The sequence below is a fragment of the Dunckerocampus dactyliophorus genome, chromosome 16 (genome assembly GCF_027744805.1).
Source record: "Dunckerocampus dactyliophorus isolate RoL2022-P2 chromosome 16, RoL_Ddac_1.1, whole genome shotgun sequence".
NCBI classification, from domain to species: Eukaryota; Metazoa; Chordata; class Actinopteri; order Syngnathiformes; family Syngnathidae; genus Dunckerocampus; species Dunckerocampus dactyliophorus.
The window spans coordinates 6,089,722-6,104,265 of record NC_072834.1 but is presented as its reverse complement, the minus strand read 5'-3'; the positions used below and the strand labels follow the sequence as shown (position 1 = coordinate 6,104,265).

At 43.0% G+C, this 14,544-nt stretch overlaps 3 protein-coding genes across 8 annotated transcripts in view; 2 read left to right on the top strand and 1 right to left on the bottom strand.

Moving 5' to 3' along the window:
- rhogb (ras homolog family member Gb) overlaps positions 1-2,760 on the top strand; it is a 32,723-nt gene extending 29,963 nt beyond the window's left edge. For 3 of the 4 annotated variants that reach the window (XM_054754172.1, XM_054754170.1, XM_054754171.1), the window contains exons 5-8: positions 998-1,058; positions 1,234-1,387; positions 2,068-2,238; positions 2,311-2,760. In XM_054754172.1, coding sequence (XP_054610147.1) covers positions 1,259-1,387; positions 2,068-2,238; positions 2,311-2,586 — 576 coding nt within the window. In that variant the 5' untranslated portion in view covers positions 998-1,058; positions 1,234-1,258 and the 3' untranslated portion in view covers positions 2,587-2,760. The remainder of the gene's footprint in view (positions 1-997; positions 1,059-1,233; positions 1,388-2,067; positions 2,239-2,310) is intronic. The other variant, XM_054754169.1, reaches the window with a different exon arrangement.
- A 91-nt stretch (positions 2,761-2,851) lies between these two features.
- On the bottom strand, positions 2,852-7,576 carry pgap2 (post-GPI attachment to proteins 2). Of its 3 annotated transcripts, XM_054754167.1 has the most exons (6): positions 7,294-7,576; positions 6,750-6,926; positions 6,419-6,668; positions 5,264-5,370; positions 4,976-5,084; positions 2,859-3,819 (listed from the first exon to the last, which is right to left on the bottom strand). In XM_054754167.1, the coding sequence occupies exons 2-6, from the start codon at positions 6,915-6,917 to the stop codon at positions 3,689-3,691; spliced, it is 765 nt and encodes a 254-aa protein (XP_054610142.1). In that variant the 5' UTR covers positions 6,918-6,926; positions 7,294-7,576; the 3' UTR covers positions 2,859-3,688. The 3 variants fall into 3 exon arrangements, with proteins under 3 accessions (XP_054610143.1, XP_054610141.1, XP_054610142.1); XM_054754168.1 differs by lacking the exon at positions 7,294-7,576 and having other exon boundaries at positions 2,852-4,878; positions 6,750-6,932; XM_054754166.1 differs by lacking the exon at positions 7,294-7,576 and having other exon boundaries at positions 2,857-3,819; positions 6,750-6,932.
- A 1,835-nt stretch (positions 7,577-9,411) lies between these two features.
- Positions 9,412-13,739, top strand: timd4 (T cell immunoglobulin and mucin domain containing 4). Its single transcript, XM_054754163.1, has 8 exons — positions 9,412-10,092; positions 10,238-10,416; positions 10,774-10,936; positions 11,008-11,085; positions 11,609-11,688; positions 11,779-11,890; positions 11,970-12,003; positions 13,499-13,739. Exons 1-8 carry the CDS (start codon positions 9,867-9,869, stop codon positions 13,581-13,583), a joined length of 957 nt encoding a protein of 318 aa, XP_054610138.1. The 5' UTR covers positions 9,412-9,866; the 3' UTR covers positions 13,584-13,739.
- Positions 13,740-14,544: the final 805 nt, after the last annotated feature.

Genomic DNA, 14,544 nt, shown 5'->3' with positions numbered 1-14,544 from the left:
GCGGCTACCAGAGATGACCTTAAGAGCGTCCATTATGCTGTGGAAGGAACCCGTTAACAACAACATTAAGCTCCCCTCACTTCATTTCACCCGAGAGACTGTTTATGTGACTCGGTAGGTGCTGCTGTTTTGGTTAGCAATGCAGCACAAATGGACTGGGCGGGTAACTATTTCTTCCCTGCATGGTTGTGTGTGGGAACTAAGTGATCAGTTGCGACCATTTCCCCCGCGTTGCTAAAAGGGAGGCATTTATTTCGCTGAAGCGGACGGCAACTAATTGGGGTACGGCGTCAGTCGGCATGGAGCGGCACCATTTGAGGGAAATGCAATCGACTTGTAGTTTTGGTACCTTCACTTTACGGTTATTACTTTGAGCCCGTAACATTCAAAACTCGTGCTTTACTAGATTTTTTGGAGTGACTTAGCAGCGGGGGTGGGCTGGCATTTTGGCAGCCTCAAGGATGAAGCTACTCCAGCAGGGTGGAGTCGGCTCGGAGGCTCTAGTATCTTCTCTCACAAGGCTGTTTTGTGGCTGTTGCATGTCACGTACATAAACAGGCGTTCAACATGTGTTACACACCGAAAATCACATTCAATACTTAATATTTTTTCTAGTAAAGTGCAAGATGAGAGGGTTAAGGCTTGCGGCAGGAGTGAGATCTGCAGACCTCCGCCGAGAGAGAAAAAGAGAGGCGAGGGTGGGGTCACATCCCCGGAGTCTGGGCTGAGCCGCATTCTCACAGTTTGTATTTCATTCTTTGGCACCGAGTCCGCTGGAATAATATGATCACTTTTTTTCCCCCTGTATGCAAACTATGCACATAACCAACGACAAGTATTTCAATACTTAAGACAGCAAAACTGATCTGAATAATAAAACAGAGTGTGGGTCGAAGTCACATACGATTGGGTCGTTCTTTTCAGCTTGACTGAGAGACTTTAAGCAGCAAATGAAAACTGACAAGGACCTATTCTTCTCCTTTCTCCCTCCTCCCAGGAGCCAGACGATGGGACGTAATGAGTCTCTGAACAATTAATCGAATCCAATCAGGCGGAAGGTAAGCAGACGGAGACACGTCATCCTCTTTTGGGAAACGGAAACGACACTTTCACGACACGACGGTCACCTCATACTTCAAGCGAAGCGGGCCATTGAACTGTTAACGAACAGAACAGTGGTACGCATGTCGGACAGTCCCGCAGGAAGTCGTCCATCAATTGTGTGTGTTGCAGGGTTCTGAAGGGGTCAGAGGTCATCATGCAAACCATAAAGTGTGTGGTCGTCGGCGACGGCGCTGTGGGAAAGACTTGCCTCCTCATCTCCTACACCACTGGAGCCTTTCCCAAAGAGTACATCCCCACGGTGTTTGACAACTACAGCAGCCAGGTGTGTGCATGTAAATCATCCCTTATCAGGTCAATATGGAAACTACTTAGTAGAAAACATGCAAACATGTACACAAGTATTGGAAACGTACGTACCTGAACCCCACAGGCTGTGCCGTTACCTGGATGGAAAGGCTGTTATTTCTAACATGGGAAAAGTCAAGCTTTTAACTTTTATAATGATTTGCAGTGCATGAGAATGTCGAAAGGAAAGTGCAGCCCTCTTTGACCAAGTAGTCATTTGTTAACGAGTGTATTGCACAACAAAGCTCCTACAGAACCAATGTTGTAATAGAGGTAAGGCGCAAACTGCTCAGCCAACATTAATAAAGGTGTCAAATTAAAGAATTTTTTGCGATTCATATATATTTAGTGCGTTATTTTGGTTTGGGCATCTCTGTGTGGGGTGTGTACGTTCTCCCCTCTCCGGCTTCCTCCCACATTCCAAAAACATGCATGTTAGGTTAACTGGAGCCTCTAAATTGTCCATAGGTATGAATGTGAATGGTTGTTTGTCTCTACGTGCCCTGCGATTAGCCGGCGACCGGTCGAGGGTGTACCCCGCCTCTCGGAGTATGAAAATGAATGAATGATTTTTCATCTCTAACTACAGTTTCTGTACGTGAGAGACCCCGTTGGTTATTTGCTTTTGTCGACTTCCTGTGTGTGTGGTGCGTTCAGATAACAGTGGACAGCAGAATCATCAGTCTAAACCTGTGGGACACGGCAGGCCAAGAGGAGTACGACCGCCTGAGGACGCTGTCTTACCCTCAGACCAACGTCTTCATCATCTGCTTCTCCATCTCAAGCCCCGCCTCCTACGAGAATGTCAAACACAAATGGCACCCTGAGGTCAGACTGTGCAGCAAGAGGGGGCATGTCCACGTTAGCGTGGTGTTTTCTTACATTGTCACGCGCCCCCAGGTGTCACATCACTGTCCCGGCGTCCCCATCCTCTTGGTGGGCACCAAGAGCGACCTCCGAAACGACGCGGAGATCCAGAGGAAGCTGAAGGAGCAGAACCAGGCGCCCATCACTCACCACCAGGGCGCCACCCTCGCTCGGCAGATCCACGCCCTCCGCTACCTGGAGTGCTCCGCCCTGAACCAGGACGGCATTAAGGACGTGTTCACTGAAGCCGTGAGGGCGTTCCTCAACCCCGAGCCTGTCGTCAGCAAGAAACCTTGCGTGCTGCTCTAGGAACAAAATGCCAGCTGGACCGAACAGGGCTGATTTATGCTTCAGAGACTTCATTTTTTAGTTTAAAAAATGTGATCACATTGAGTAACTGTTTTGTGTTTAAAAAAAAAAGGGAAGGCTCTTCCAGACCTCCTTTGATGGGATTAAAACTGAAAGATGAGAATGCTGAAGACTATTTTCTTATTTATCCCCCCCATCCCCCCAATGTCCTGTGTTACAACAAATGAACAAGAAGAAAATATATATCGGTATATATATATATATATTTATTATACATACAGTACACACACACATCACGTACGGAAACATGTTTCTTAACAGATCAGTGAAGAGTAATATGTCACAGAAATGTCTAAAAATTTACAAAAAACTATTTTGTAATATAAAATAGAAAAATATATATGGATTTTATGATACAATTGTAATTACATGTTATAACAATAATAGAAATTGAAAAAAAATCACAAAAGTAAGTTTCATCGTAGTCCAATAAGTTAGGGAAGATTTGTTTTAATCACCAAGCATTCCAATCATAATACTCAAGTTATATGCATTACATGAAAACAATTTAAGTGTCAATTAAATGTTTCAGATGCTCACATTCTCTATGATTATCCAAAGACGGCGTGAAAGCTGACAGACTGAATCAACATTTCCTGCAGAGGCCTCGGGGAGGAAACATCTTTAGAAGCAGATCAGACTGGAGGTGGCCGCTCTTTCAGGATGTCGCCTTTTCCTTCGCAACGTCTCCTCGAGACGCAGGAGGTCGCTTCCGCTTCCTGTCTGCAGATTCTCGGCGCTTTCTCGAGTTGCTAATGATGACGATGAGCAGTCACGCGTTCATTTTTCAGCAATGAATGAAATATACCAACGGTGGCCACAAGAGGCGCTGCTCGGTAATGTGCGACTTCACAAGTAAGAGCATATACAGTGACTCACGCTACTTGGACGTAGAGGATTTCGTGTAAACAAGAACCTCGAGTGTTTTTGGTCGCCAGAAGTGCAAAATGTCAGCTCGTTACACTTCATAGGCAGTTCAGGTGCTGCAGTTTTAAGGGTTCACAGTCGTGTGTGTGTGTGTGTTTAAGAGTCCACTGTTGTTTCAGTATCGTTTGTCTTCAGGGGGTGTGGCCACCATGACCATTTGGTTTTCAAAGTCCCAGTACACCGTGCCGTGGAAAGCTATGTTGGAGAAGACCACCAGGTACTCACACAGGGCAAACAGCGTGTAGACTGAGAACGGCAGAAATGCAGTGTCAGTTACAGTGAGTGGACGGAATGTAGCTACAGGAGAACACTTTCCAAAACAGCATTTTGTGCCATGACAGACAAACCAGTGCTGTGTTTAAGCATACTTAAAGTACATGAAGTTAAAGAATGCATAAATGTACAGTTCATCTCTCACTAAAAAAAAAAACAGCATTGTCAGAATGTAGCTGCGGTTGCTTTTCAAAGTTTCTGATTGGCTGGAACAGCACTTGGCTTCTTATAGCACAATTAAATAAATCATTATTAATATATTAAAAACATGAAATTGTGAAACACAGTATAATCGGAAATAACAAACCAATTCATTTCATTGTGAAAAGTAGATTTATTACCTGACCTTTTTATTTCTTCAGTTTATAACCAATGTATTTATTCAATGATCGATTTATTTGTTTAATGACCTTTTTATTGATTTAACGCCCTTTCATTTCATGATGGTGCAATGCATATAAAAAAGGAACCCGTCAAGAGGTGGTAGGCAAGATCAATGCTTTGATTGGCTGTACTGCAAGGTAAATGCTGCTTCAGATTTCAGTTAAATGAATTTCCACGATATGGGATTCAATGTGAATAAATTGAATATTTTCGTAGTTAGAGCACAGAAAACCTGTTTCTGACTTTCTAAATATGTTCTTTAACATTATAACGTGCCTATTATTCATTGTTTACATCACATTGCGCAACTCTTATGCCGCAGGGACTCGAGACGACCGCTAGCTAGCAAGCAAGTTAGCCTCTAATGTATTTCTTCTAAACTTCAGAAGCCAGAAACTTACCACTTCCACACGGAATGGGAGGAGACATTTTTTTCCACTCTATCTTGTCAGACATGCCATGAATGACTTAATGCAGTGTTAAGGTAATGTGATGTAAGGTCATGAATGTCAGGAATGTTTTGTGTCATTACTTCCACCTAGTGACCAGAATACTACATTTCACTTGTATTTTATGTGTTTTGACTATAGCGAGGGCGCGATAATCGACCAGCGATATTGCGAGGGAGAACTGTAGATTTGTTTGACCCTATAATGAGGAAGATATGCATGTGTTAAAAATGACCCACATATTTGCGTGGACTTGGTCCTATCAATTAAAGCTGAACAAGACACAAAGTTCTCACCTCCGGCCTCGCAGTGCTGGTTGTGGCGTCTGAAGAAGTACGCAGCCGCCACGCAGCTGCTCACGTTGAACAAGAACAGGCGCAGCTTCCACCTGTACGACTTCACCTCCTGGCATGGAAACAATGCGTTTGATCATTATCGAAGCAGAAATGACGCAAATGGCTTCATGTCTCAGTGGCAAGCCATGTTTATTCATGCAGCGCTAAAATCACAAGAGTGGTTATCCAAGGAGCATTTGGATCTGATATTAGGAAAAACATAAAATAAAATACACAAGTTGACATTACCTCTGGGCTCACATAGCGTCTGTTGATGACATGCCACAGTCTGCACGTAATGAGCATGTGCAGCAGCGAGCTCACGATGAACACGAAGAAGCAGTTTTTGTGAACAGCTGCAGAGTGGGGGGGAAAAAAAAAACCCCGCAAGCTATTAGGGACATTTTAGGTTCACATCTTTAAATCAGTGTAGAAACAAGGGATAGGCTTGATATTATGTTGATTGTGTGGAATTCATTTTTGATGAATCGGGTCTTGAAGCAACTGAGATGATTAAGTTCAATGGAGGACCAGAAGAAGCCATGATTACGGTCAACAAATTGAAAGTCAAAATCTCTCAATCATTCGATGATTTTGAAAAATGTCCAAGTAAAAATGAGCAGTAGTAGTGTGGTGCCGTATTTACTTGGTAGCCGATCAATACCAGAATTTGTAGTATCGCCTGCCTCTAACATGATGGTTAGCATCCTCCTCTGCCTTTTGGGTGCGACCGCAGGTGCCTTTGATGGCGCAGAACATTTCGGCGACATCGTGGGTGTTGTCGGGGATAAAACTTGCAAACATACAGCAATGCGATGGAATATTTATGTCAATTTGGCAAGCCAAACGTGTTCTGTACTGCACAGGAAGGCACGGACGAGATTGATTGACAATGGTCTACAGTCCCTTGGCTAATCAGGACGCAGAACGCAATGCGTGGGGTCTCCCTTAGCCAGGCTTGTACAGCGATGCGGCTAATTTATGCCTAAAAACTACAATTCTCATAATGCTTAGAGTGCAGCTTCAGGAAGTAGTGATGTGGACGAGTGAAGTGGAAGCTAATATCACGTCTTCAAGTCTTAAGCAGCGATCTCTGACACATCTTAAGTAAGTTTGATCAAGTGTAGAATTACTACAGCTACAGTTTGGACTATTCGGACTACCATCTATCACCGAGGGTTTCGAAAGGCTGGACTCCTGCATGATGAAAAGCTTTAGCTCAAACCAAATGGCTAATGGCTCGAGACAAAAATGACACAAAGTGTCAACGAGAGAGAGCCAGACAAAACGAAACGTCTTCTAAGACAACCTGAACAGTCCAGCTGCGATCGATTAAATGGCATCCCTGGCAACCCAGCACCGCAGATAGACTGCAGTCCTGTGGGGAACGCCGCTTTTACTCACTGTAGTCCTCTGTGGACGCCACGTATGTGAGCAGCAACAGGGCAGAGTTTTCCGTGAGGCTGCACAACAACGCCATCCCGCTCAGGACCAGCTCAGGAAGCTTTGCAGCGAAGCGACGGCGATAGAAGCTAAAATAAGAGGCGGCCATCAGGAGCCGGGGAGCCGAGTGCAAGGCGATGCAGCAGCGCCAGATGTAGCGCTCCGGCACGCGGCTGATGGCGGCACTGATGGACGGGAGGTAATTGGACACCTGGCGGGAGGAGACGAGAAGCTTAGGGAGCACACACACACTACAAAACATGTCGCTTTTTACAATCTAGACTGGACTTACACGACAGTGTGTGTATATAGCATCTTCAAAGTGGTATATGAGAGCAACGAACAGGGAGACAACAAGTCCAGTAATAGGGAGCGCAAGTGTCCCGATGGTGAAGATGGTGTAGGGGAGCTGGAAAAGCGGGCGATCCCCGTCCAGGTTCCGGTATGGCCCCTGAAGCATCCTGGGTAACTGCATGGGAAAAGAAGACAGATCAGATCTTATAGTTCAGTTAATTTGTTACAGTTCACATTGATATGTCTCTCATTGTAGGTGACTCATGCTACAATAACGTTATCTGTAAGTCCACATTGTTATTTTATAGACTAGCCACTTATAGTGTTTTCTGACAATTAAATGACTTAGAATTATCCGTTGTTCTACATAGAAACCCATAATCAACGTTGACAGTGACAGAATAAATATCGCCGTCTATGCATGGTGTAGATAACCCGATCACGTGTCATCATCTTCGGTGACGTTAACCTGTCGCACCGTATTGTTCATGGCGAATCGAAAGAATGCAAATATTTCCCTCAAAAGGCACAAAAATACTCACCTTTACTGCTCTCCTGGCTTACTATTCCAATGCATTCTTTTAACTCCCCAGTGGCGTAAGGTGTTGATATGATCCAGTTAGCTACAGGTTAGCTGCATGGGCTACGTGCAGTAGTCCAAGTTTGGAAGTAGCGCTCCCTACTACGACAGTTTAATATCCCTTCAAATTCTTTCTATCACCTGGTCGGATTCATTCGGCATCAATAACACACTGAACAGCCACTGTTTTTCGGTTGTTTGCTGCGAATCCACTACTAGATGATAATTCACGATAGATATCCATGTCATAGAATCACATTCTTAGATGCCTCATTGACCGGGTTGGCCAGTTGATGCGATACGCCAGCGTGTCCGCCATATTGGATGTGGCAGATCTGCTCCGTCAACTAATGCAAGGAAATGGCCCGAACTTTATAGGGCGTGTTTCATTGTTGTTTGGAGGCTGGTTTCACCTCGAGAATCCACTCTATTATGGCAGCACTTCATAATATTAGCCATACAGTCAGCAAATTCTATTTGCAAAATTATAATGGCGAAATACAATGGAAAGTATTTTTTCCAGTTTTACCTGTAATCTCGTGAGCGCTAGTTTGGACTGTGAAACAGTAGTTACAAATCCATGCAGCACGTTGATAAGACATCTTCTCCGTTCGCTCTTGCCACATCTAATATGTCGGCAACGTCGACGTACGTGTCAGCACTCAATGCGGCGTCTACGTGTATATCTATGATCCACGTCTAGCTACCATGGATGACACAAATAGCTTCCGATGTAGAATTTCAAAATAAAGGCACAGTGTGATTTCTACGAGAAAAAGTTAGAGGATTTCCACAATAATCTCTTTTCCTGGTGTGAAGAGCCCAGAGACCCTTTTTTCTTGTGTTGTAACTAATTAGCTAAGCAATTAGTTATAGTTACTAGCTCCTTTTCCTAAAAAGTAATTGAATTAATAATGTCCCTGTATGTCCTTGTCTGTCGAGGCACAGTAGGGATTACCTCGGCTTTATCAGTGGTTGCATGTATTTTTATACTTTGGATGCTCATTGATCATGTTTGCTAAACTTTCCCAACTGGGATAAAAGACAATTACTTATCTAGTGCTCATGTTACATAAAAAAAAAATACCCCAATTGACTTGTCAAATTAATTAATCAATTAATTATGTTAATATATAAAGTAAATTAAGATAAAATGTTTTCGTACTTTCTATAACTGTAAACTGTATGCATGTTCGAAATAAATGAAACCATAACCATTTGCTGAAATCTACAAGCGTTGGAAATGGCGTTGAGTTCGCATGAATAATAAGAAAGACACAGAGTTTTGTGTTGTCGGATCGCTCTAAATCAGGGGTGTCCAAAGTGTGGCACGGAGGCCATTTGAGGCCCTCAGCACTATTTAGAAATACAATTAAACAGGAAAAAACAAAAAAATTGACGAGAATAACATGAAAATATTAGGAGAATAAAGTTAAAATAATAAAAGTTGTAATGTTATGAGAAAAAAAGTCATCATTTTCCAAGCATAAAGTTGAGGTAAAAAACATTTTAGAAGCATAAAGTTGAAATATTAAAGAAAAAAGGCCGCTATTTTTATTTTTTTTAAAGTCGTGATATCCTGAGAGAGAGAAAAGAAGAAGAAATGTGCAATTAGGTTGGTAAAAACTTATAATATTACAAGAATAAAGTAAAATTATTTTTGGAATAAAGTCTGTATATCAGCTATCGTGCAAAAATTCAGATGAAGGCAATTTTTTCTTTAAATATATGAATCTTCTTAGCATATCTACATGGGTTCGTTTAAAAAACGTGAACGATCAAAGTGGCCCTCGCATTCTTTGATTTATCAGTATTCAGCCTTTGGTGGAAAATGTTTGGGCACCCCTGCTCTAACTTGATGATCGCTGTATCACAGCATCCTAATAAATTCAGGTTGGAGTCAAATAGTATAAAAATGTTGGTCCTATCCCTGCCCACTAGGTGTCCCTTATTTCATTTTCAGGAAGTTGGCAACTCTGTGAGTGTCTTCGGGGTCTGCCATGTTCAAATGCCTTTCAGAGTCATAAAAGAGGCAAGGAAAAAAAAATGAAGTGAAAGAGGGAACATTTGAGGCGAATAATGGAGTAGCTTGTACATCTGCGACGTCGCCACACAGTCGGCCATTGAGCGCGTGTGCATAGCATGTATGCCTGCAGAAACACAAAGTCCTTTTGTCAGCCGGATTTCCTTCTATCGCTCCAGTTCATTAACGCTCGTCATCAGCAGCAGAAATATTCCTCTTCGGTTTGTAGACTCTGGTTTGAACAAAGTTGTCATGTGGAAGAAACAGAAACCCCAGAAAGCAGAAACAACGTAAAATGATATATTTGACGAAAGCGATGTGCTTTTTCCTCCACACATCACAATAGGAAAACCCCCGAAAACACTGAAAATCATTGAATGCAAAATTTGACTAATATTTGAAGAATTTTTTTGCACAGAAGTGAACACGCACACGATAAATTATGTGTCCTCATGCACGTCACTTGAGCTTAACATAAAAATATTAGCCATTTTATTAATTAACATGAAGCCATGAGGGTGAAAAACACACAGCCGACATTCAGCATTGAATCAATGAAGTCTTTATTACTGTCTGTCACACACACACACACACACACACACACACACACACAAACTCAGAGGTCCGTCAGTGTGTGTCGGCGCGCGTCATTTATGACCACAGGCGTCACGATGGCCTCTGCGTCGCTTCGCTGCCGCCTTACACCTCAGCTCTTCACCACCGTGTTCCTCCTGTCAGGTGAGGCGCTGAATGATGACATCACAACATGCAACATCAATACACTGGATGTATAGAAAATGCAACCTAATTGTCTTACGGTATATTGGCACACTGTATTGGTAAACGGTGTTTTTGGTCTTCCTTTTAATTGTGGCCTGGTCAGGTGGCCATTTTGTTCCGGCTTCCTGTTATAAAGTGACAGAAGGGGGCGTGGCCTCGTTGTCCTGTGAGTACTCGGTGCAGCGTTTCGGCTTGAGTCGGGTGTGCTGGGGTCGGGGCTGTGGGACGCTGTGGTGCAGCAACATCCTAATCCAGACGGATGAGAACGGCGTCGTGTCCACGGTGAGTGATTCCGCTAGAGTCATTGGAAAAACGCTAACCAGAAAATGTACACAAATCGAGGCAAAAGTATGGCGCATTTTATTTTTATATTAACCAAAACACACCCTAGCATCCGGGACGGACGTTAACTGAGGTTCCTGGTATTCTGCAATGCGGGACATTCCCACCCTGTTGTGTTGAAAGTGATTGTAGCTGTCCAACAAGCATTTGGACAGCTGACAAGCATCTAATTATGTGGTTACACGTTTCTGGGTTCTGCATAAAAGGCACAGGAGGATAAATGCCAGGTCTACAGTCACAGTAGGACTGTGCAAAAGAGGCTTGAATGTGGTCCGTCCTCTGCTTGCGGTGCTTCAGGCGGAAGACCGGTACCGACTAACAGGAGACGTCCTGGAAGGACAGCTGGACCTGGACATCCTGAATGTGAGGCGGACCGACAGCGGGCTGTACTGCTGCAGGGTGGACATCGACGGACTCTTCAATGACAAGAAGGTGATCATGAACCTGCGGGTGGTGAAAGGTGAGTCGTCCTCCGGTAATGGAAAGCACTGCTAACACTTCGATTGCTAGCACATTTTTTTTGTCCATCAGCTTCAATCAACAGCGCTACAACGACATCAGCAACAACAATGACAACAACTCAAGTCACAGAGGCGTCCACTTACAGAGGTGTGTCAATTCCTAACAACACAGATCAGATGAGCTTGAAGGGATAGTTTGGATTTCTTGACATGAAGTTGTATGACATCCCCATCAACAGTGACTTACCCCTCCCCCCATTCGGTCCCGCCTGTCCAGTTCTGGTCGGATTTCCGTGACGAGGAACGCAGTTCTGCTTAGTTGCTGGGTCATTTAAGTAAAGAGTTTGGCTTCTCAAAACAATACGCTTTCAAAAGAGGAATACATTTAAGCCACTGTTGATGTAGTCCGCTGCCGAGGGGGATGGCATACAACTTCATGTCAAAAAATCCGAACTATCCCTTTAAATCACACAAGTTAAATTAAAACTACAATGGGACTGTTAGGGACCCTTAGTTGATGTCAGTGTCATCATCTACTGTACCTAGCTAGCTGTACAGTATAGCTGTCCATGTATTTTTAAAAACATCATGACACCAAAGACGTGCGTTTTTTGTTTTTTTGTTGGGTTTTTTTTTTGTTTTTTTTTTACATTTTTCATTCATGTTTGTAGAAAACAGGCAAATGCTCCAGTCGCCTCAGCTGGACCTTGTAAAGAGGAACTCAACAATGCTGCACTCCACCACCATCACTGTGAGCAGCCACCACGCTTCTCTCACCTGAAATGTCAATCATTTCACAAATCCAGAAATGTTAGCCATCATTTCTATTGCTGTTTTTTAGGTGGTCAACTCACCAGCGTCGCTGTCCCTTCAAATCAACGTTCCCGTCCTCTCTTTGTCCCTCACTGTGCTGATCATGCTGGCGGCGTTTCTTCTGTCTATGGCCTTCAAGCGTGAGTGCAAATGTGGACAAAAATACTGGAACTCATGCAAAAAGACTGATGATATTTTATGCCCTCGTTTCCAATGCAGGGGGGTTACACAGACCAGGTTTAAGGAGTGGCTGGTGAGCACCCCATCATTTTTCAACTCGTTCTGGTGTATTTTGAAGCAAACTTGCTCCTCAAATAAGGACATTGCTGGGTTTTTTTTGCTAGCACATGAAAACTACGACATAAAGCTACGTGTCGACAAATACAGTAATCCCTCGCCACTTTGCGCGTCGAATTTTGAGGCTTCACTCTATCGCAAAAATATATTAATTACTAATTCATCGCTGTTTTGTGGTTGAATACGGCCTGTTATTAGTAAAAAAAAAAAAGCATATCTAAGCAAACATGACGTGTTTTTGTGCCTAAATTAAGCATCTTTTAGCTAAATGAACTAAAATACAAATATAAGGCATTCAGAAAACGCATTCAAAGGTGTGATATGTAGTATCGCAATGTATCTCACATGAGCGAGTCTTTATTATGTCTTATTTATGCCTTATATGTCTTATTTTCGGGCTGCACGATGGTCTAGTGGTTAGCATGTTGGCCAACACAGGAACAGCCTGGAGATCGGGAAGAGATCGATTCTCCGCTTGGGCATCTCTGTGTGGAGTTTGCATGTTCTCCCTGTGCGTGCATGGGTTTTCTCCGGGTCCTCCGGTTTAATCCCACATTCCAAAAAACATGCAGGTGAGGTTAATTGGCGACTGTCCATAGGTATGAATGTGAGTATGAATGGTTGTTTGTCTATGTGTGCCCTGCGATTGGCTGACGACCAGTCCAGGGTGTACCCCGCCTGTCGCCCGAAGTCAGCTGGGATAGGCTCCAGCATACCCCGGCGACCCTAATGAGGAGAAGCGGTATAGAAAATGGATGGATGGATGTCTTATTATGTCTACCATATTGGGTAATACAGTGCAAAGGTGACTATAGGGGTGTTATGTCACATTTAGAGGTCTCTAATAATGTTGAAAAAAACGTGTTTAGAAGGTTGTAAACAGGTTTTTTATGCCCTTAGTACAAAAATATGCAATCCTACTTCCTAGGTGGTGGAAATTCACTTATCACAGCCGTGTCTGGAACCAATAAACCGAGCAAACGAGGGATCACTGTACTGCGGAATCCCCAATGTCAAATAAAATTTGGAGTTGAACCAAAACTTTCTGGAAAAATGTGCCTGAAGAGTCAAAAAAAAACTTGGGGTTGAAACCATTATCATGCTTGAAGTCAGGAAATCTTGTGAAACTTCAGGTCCAGCCGTGTGAAAAGGAATAAATCCACAAGTTTGCTTTTGTTTGCCTTTGTTGCACTTTTCTGACTTCACCGCAGAAGGGTACAAGTGGCGGCAAAAAAGAGAAGTGTGATGATAACCACAGAACAGTAAATTAAGTTAGTGTGAGGGAAGACCCGCTGCCTACATCGGTATGGGTCCTTTTTACTCTTGTACGGCAGTAACGAACGTTCAACTCTCAGCTAAAATTGAAAGAATTTCACAACAACTTGGTTCAGCGTGAGAACACTGCAGCGAAGGAGTGAAAAATTGACAGTGGAATCGTTCCTCTCTTCCAGTTTCTCCAGTGAGGAACCTCCTCACATCATCTATGAGATAAGGATGAGAAGACCGGTTCAGGAGAACATCTACACGCTAGACTAGACCTTTTCAATCACGGACTATTTCATTCACTTTGAATTACGACTGTGTTGAGCTGTGTTATCTTGGTTATGTGATTATTACACGTAAAGTATTACATTATTACACTTGTCAGTACCGGGGCGTGTGAAAAGTTAAATGTGTGAACTTCAGCTGTGAATAAACTTGCTTTTAAGCACTTCTATGTACATTTGACACGGCGCCCGTGCGTACGAATAGTTCGTTTAAAGAGAAACGCACACACTCATGCTCGTGCGTGATATGCAGATTCACATCGTGTAAGTAAATTTGCCTCAAGAAAACATTCAAGAACAAACTCTCGACTGAGGATTTTCAACGTGCGTCAACTGTTCTCACACACACACACAAATAATTTTCCACTAAAACAGGAAATCACCACGCACACAAGCATGGTTTATTCTACGTTGCGTAATGTTGGGTTTTTTTGTTTTTATTTTCACTTTTGTTAGCTGTAGAATGTATGGCATCTTTGCTATTTCACATAAAAGAGTGACTAACACATGCATTTTGATAGCAAAATGTAGTAATATGCAGGAGGTGGGGGTCTGTGAAGGTGCTGATCCACAGCATAGGATGGTTTGGCACAGGTGATAGTCATAGTCAAATATGCAAGGTTTCCATAAATCAGCACATTTGTCCATATCGTCCAAAAAAATTGGAGTTCAAATGATTTTTTTTTACAAAAATGAGCCTATAAACATTCAAACCAGCAGTGGTTTTCGTATGAAAGTCGAACGTTAAGATTGCCGCTTAAAGCCCAGCCTGTAAAAAGCCTATGAGGTTAATAAAGGTTGTGCTTACATTATTTCCTATGGGCGGAAAAAACTGATAGTAGAACAACTTGGAGGTCAACCAGCATCACAGAACAGACTGTGTTGGTCGTTCGATAAAATAAAGTATATACTTTACCTTGTATACACCATATAGACTTGTACACATGAAT

Excerpts from the sequence above, each read along its gene's own strand:
- timd4 (XM_054754163.1), top strand. The coding sequence starts at position 9,867 with ATGAGGGTGAAAAACACACAGCCGACATTCAGCATTGAATCAATGAAG. Across the intron at positions 10,937-11,007 it reads GAACCTGCGGGTGGTGAAAG|CTTCAATCAACAGCGCTACA; the intron begins GTGAGTCGTCCT and ends TTTGTCCATCAG. Across the intron at positions 11,689-11,778 it reads TGCACTCCACCACCATCACT|GTGGTCAACTCACCAGCGTC; the intron begins GTGAGCAGCCAC and ends GCTGTTTTTTAG.
- pgap2 (XM_054754166.1), bottom strand. The coding sequence starts at position 6,932 with ATGCAGTTACCCAGGATGCTTCAGGGGCCATACCGGAACCTGGACGGG. Across the intron at positions 5,371-6,418 it reads GGCGTCCACAGAGGACTACA|CTGTTCACAAAAACTGCTTC; the intron begins GTGAGTAAAAGC and ends CCCACTCTGCAG. Across the intron at positions 5,085-5,263 it reads GACGCTATGTGAGCCCAGAG|GAGGTGAAGTCGTACAGGTG; the intron begins GTAATGTCAACT and ends TTTCCATGCCAG.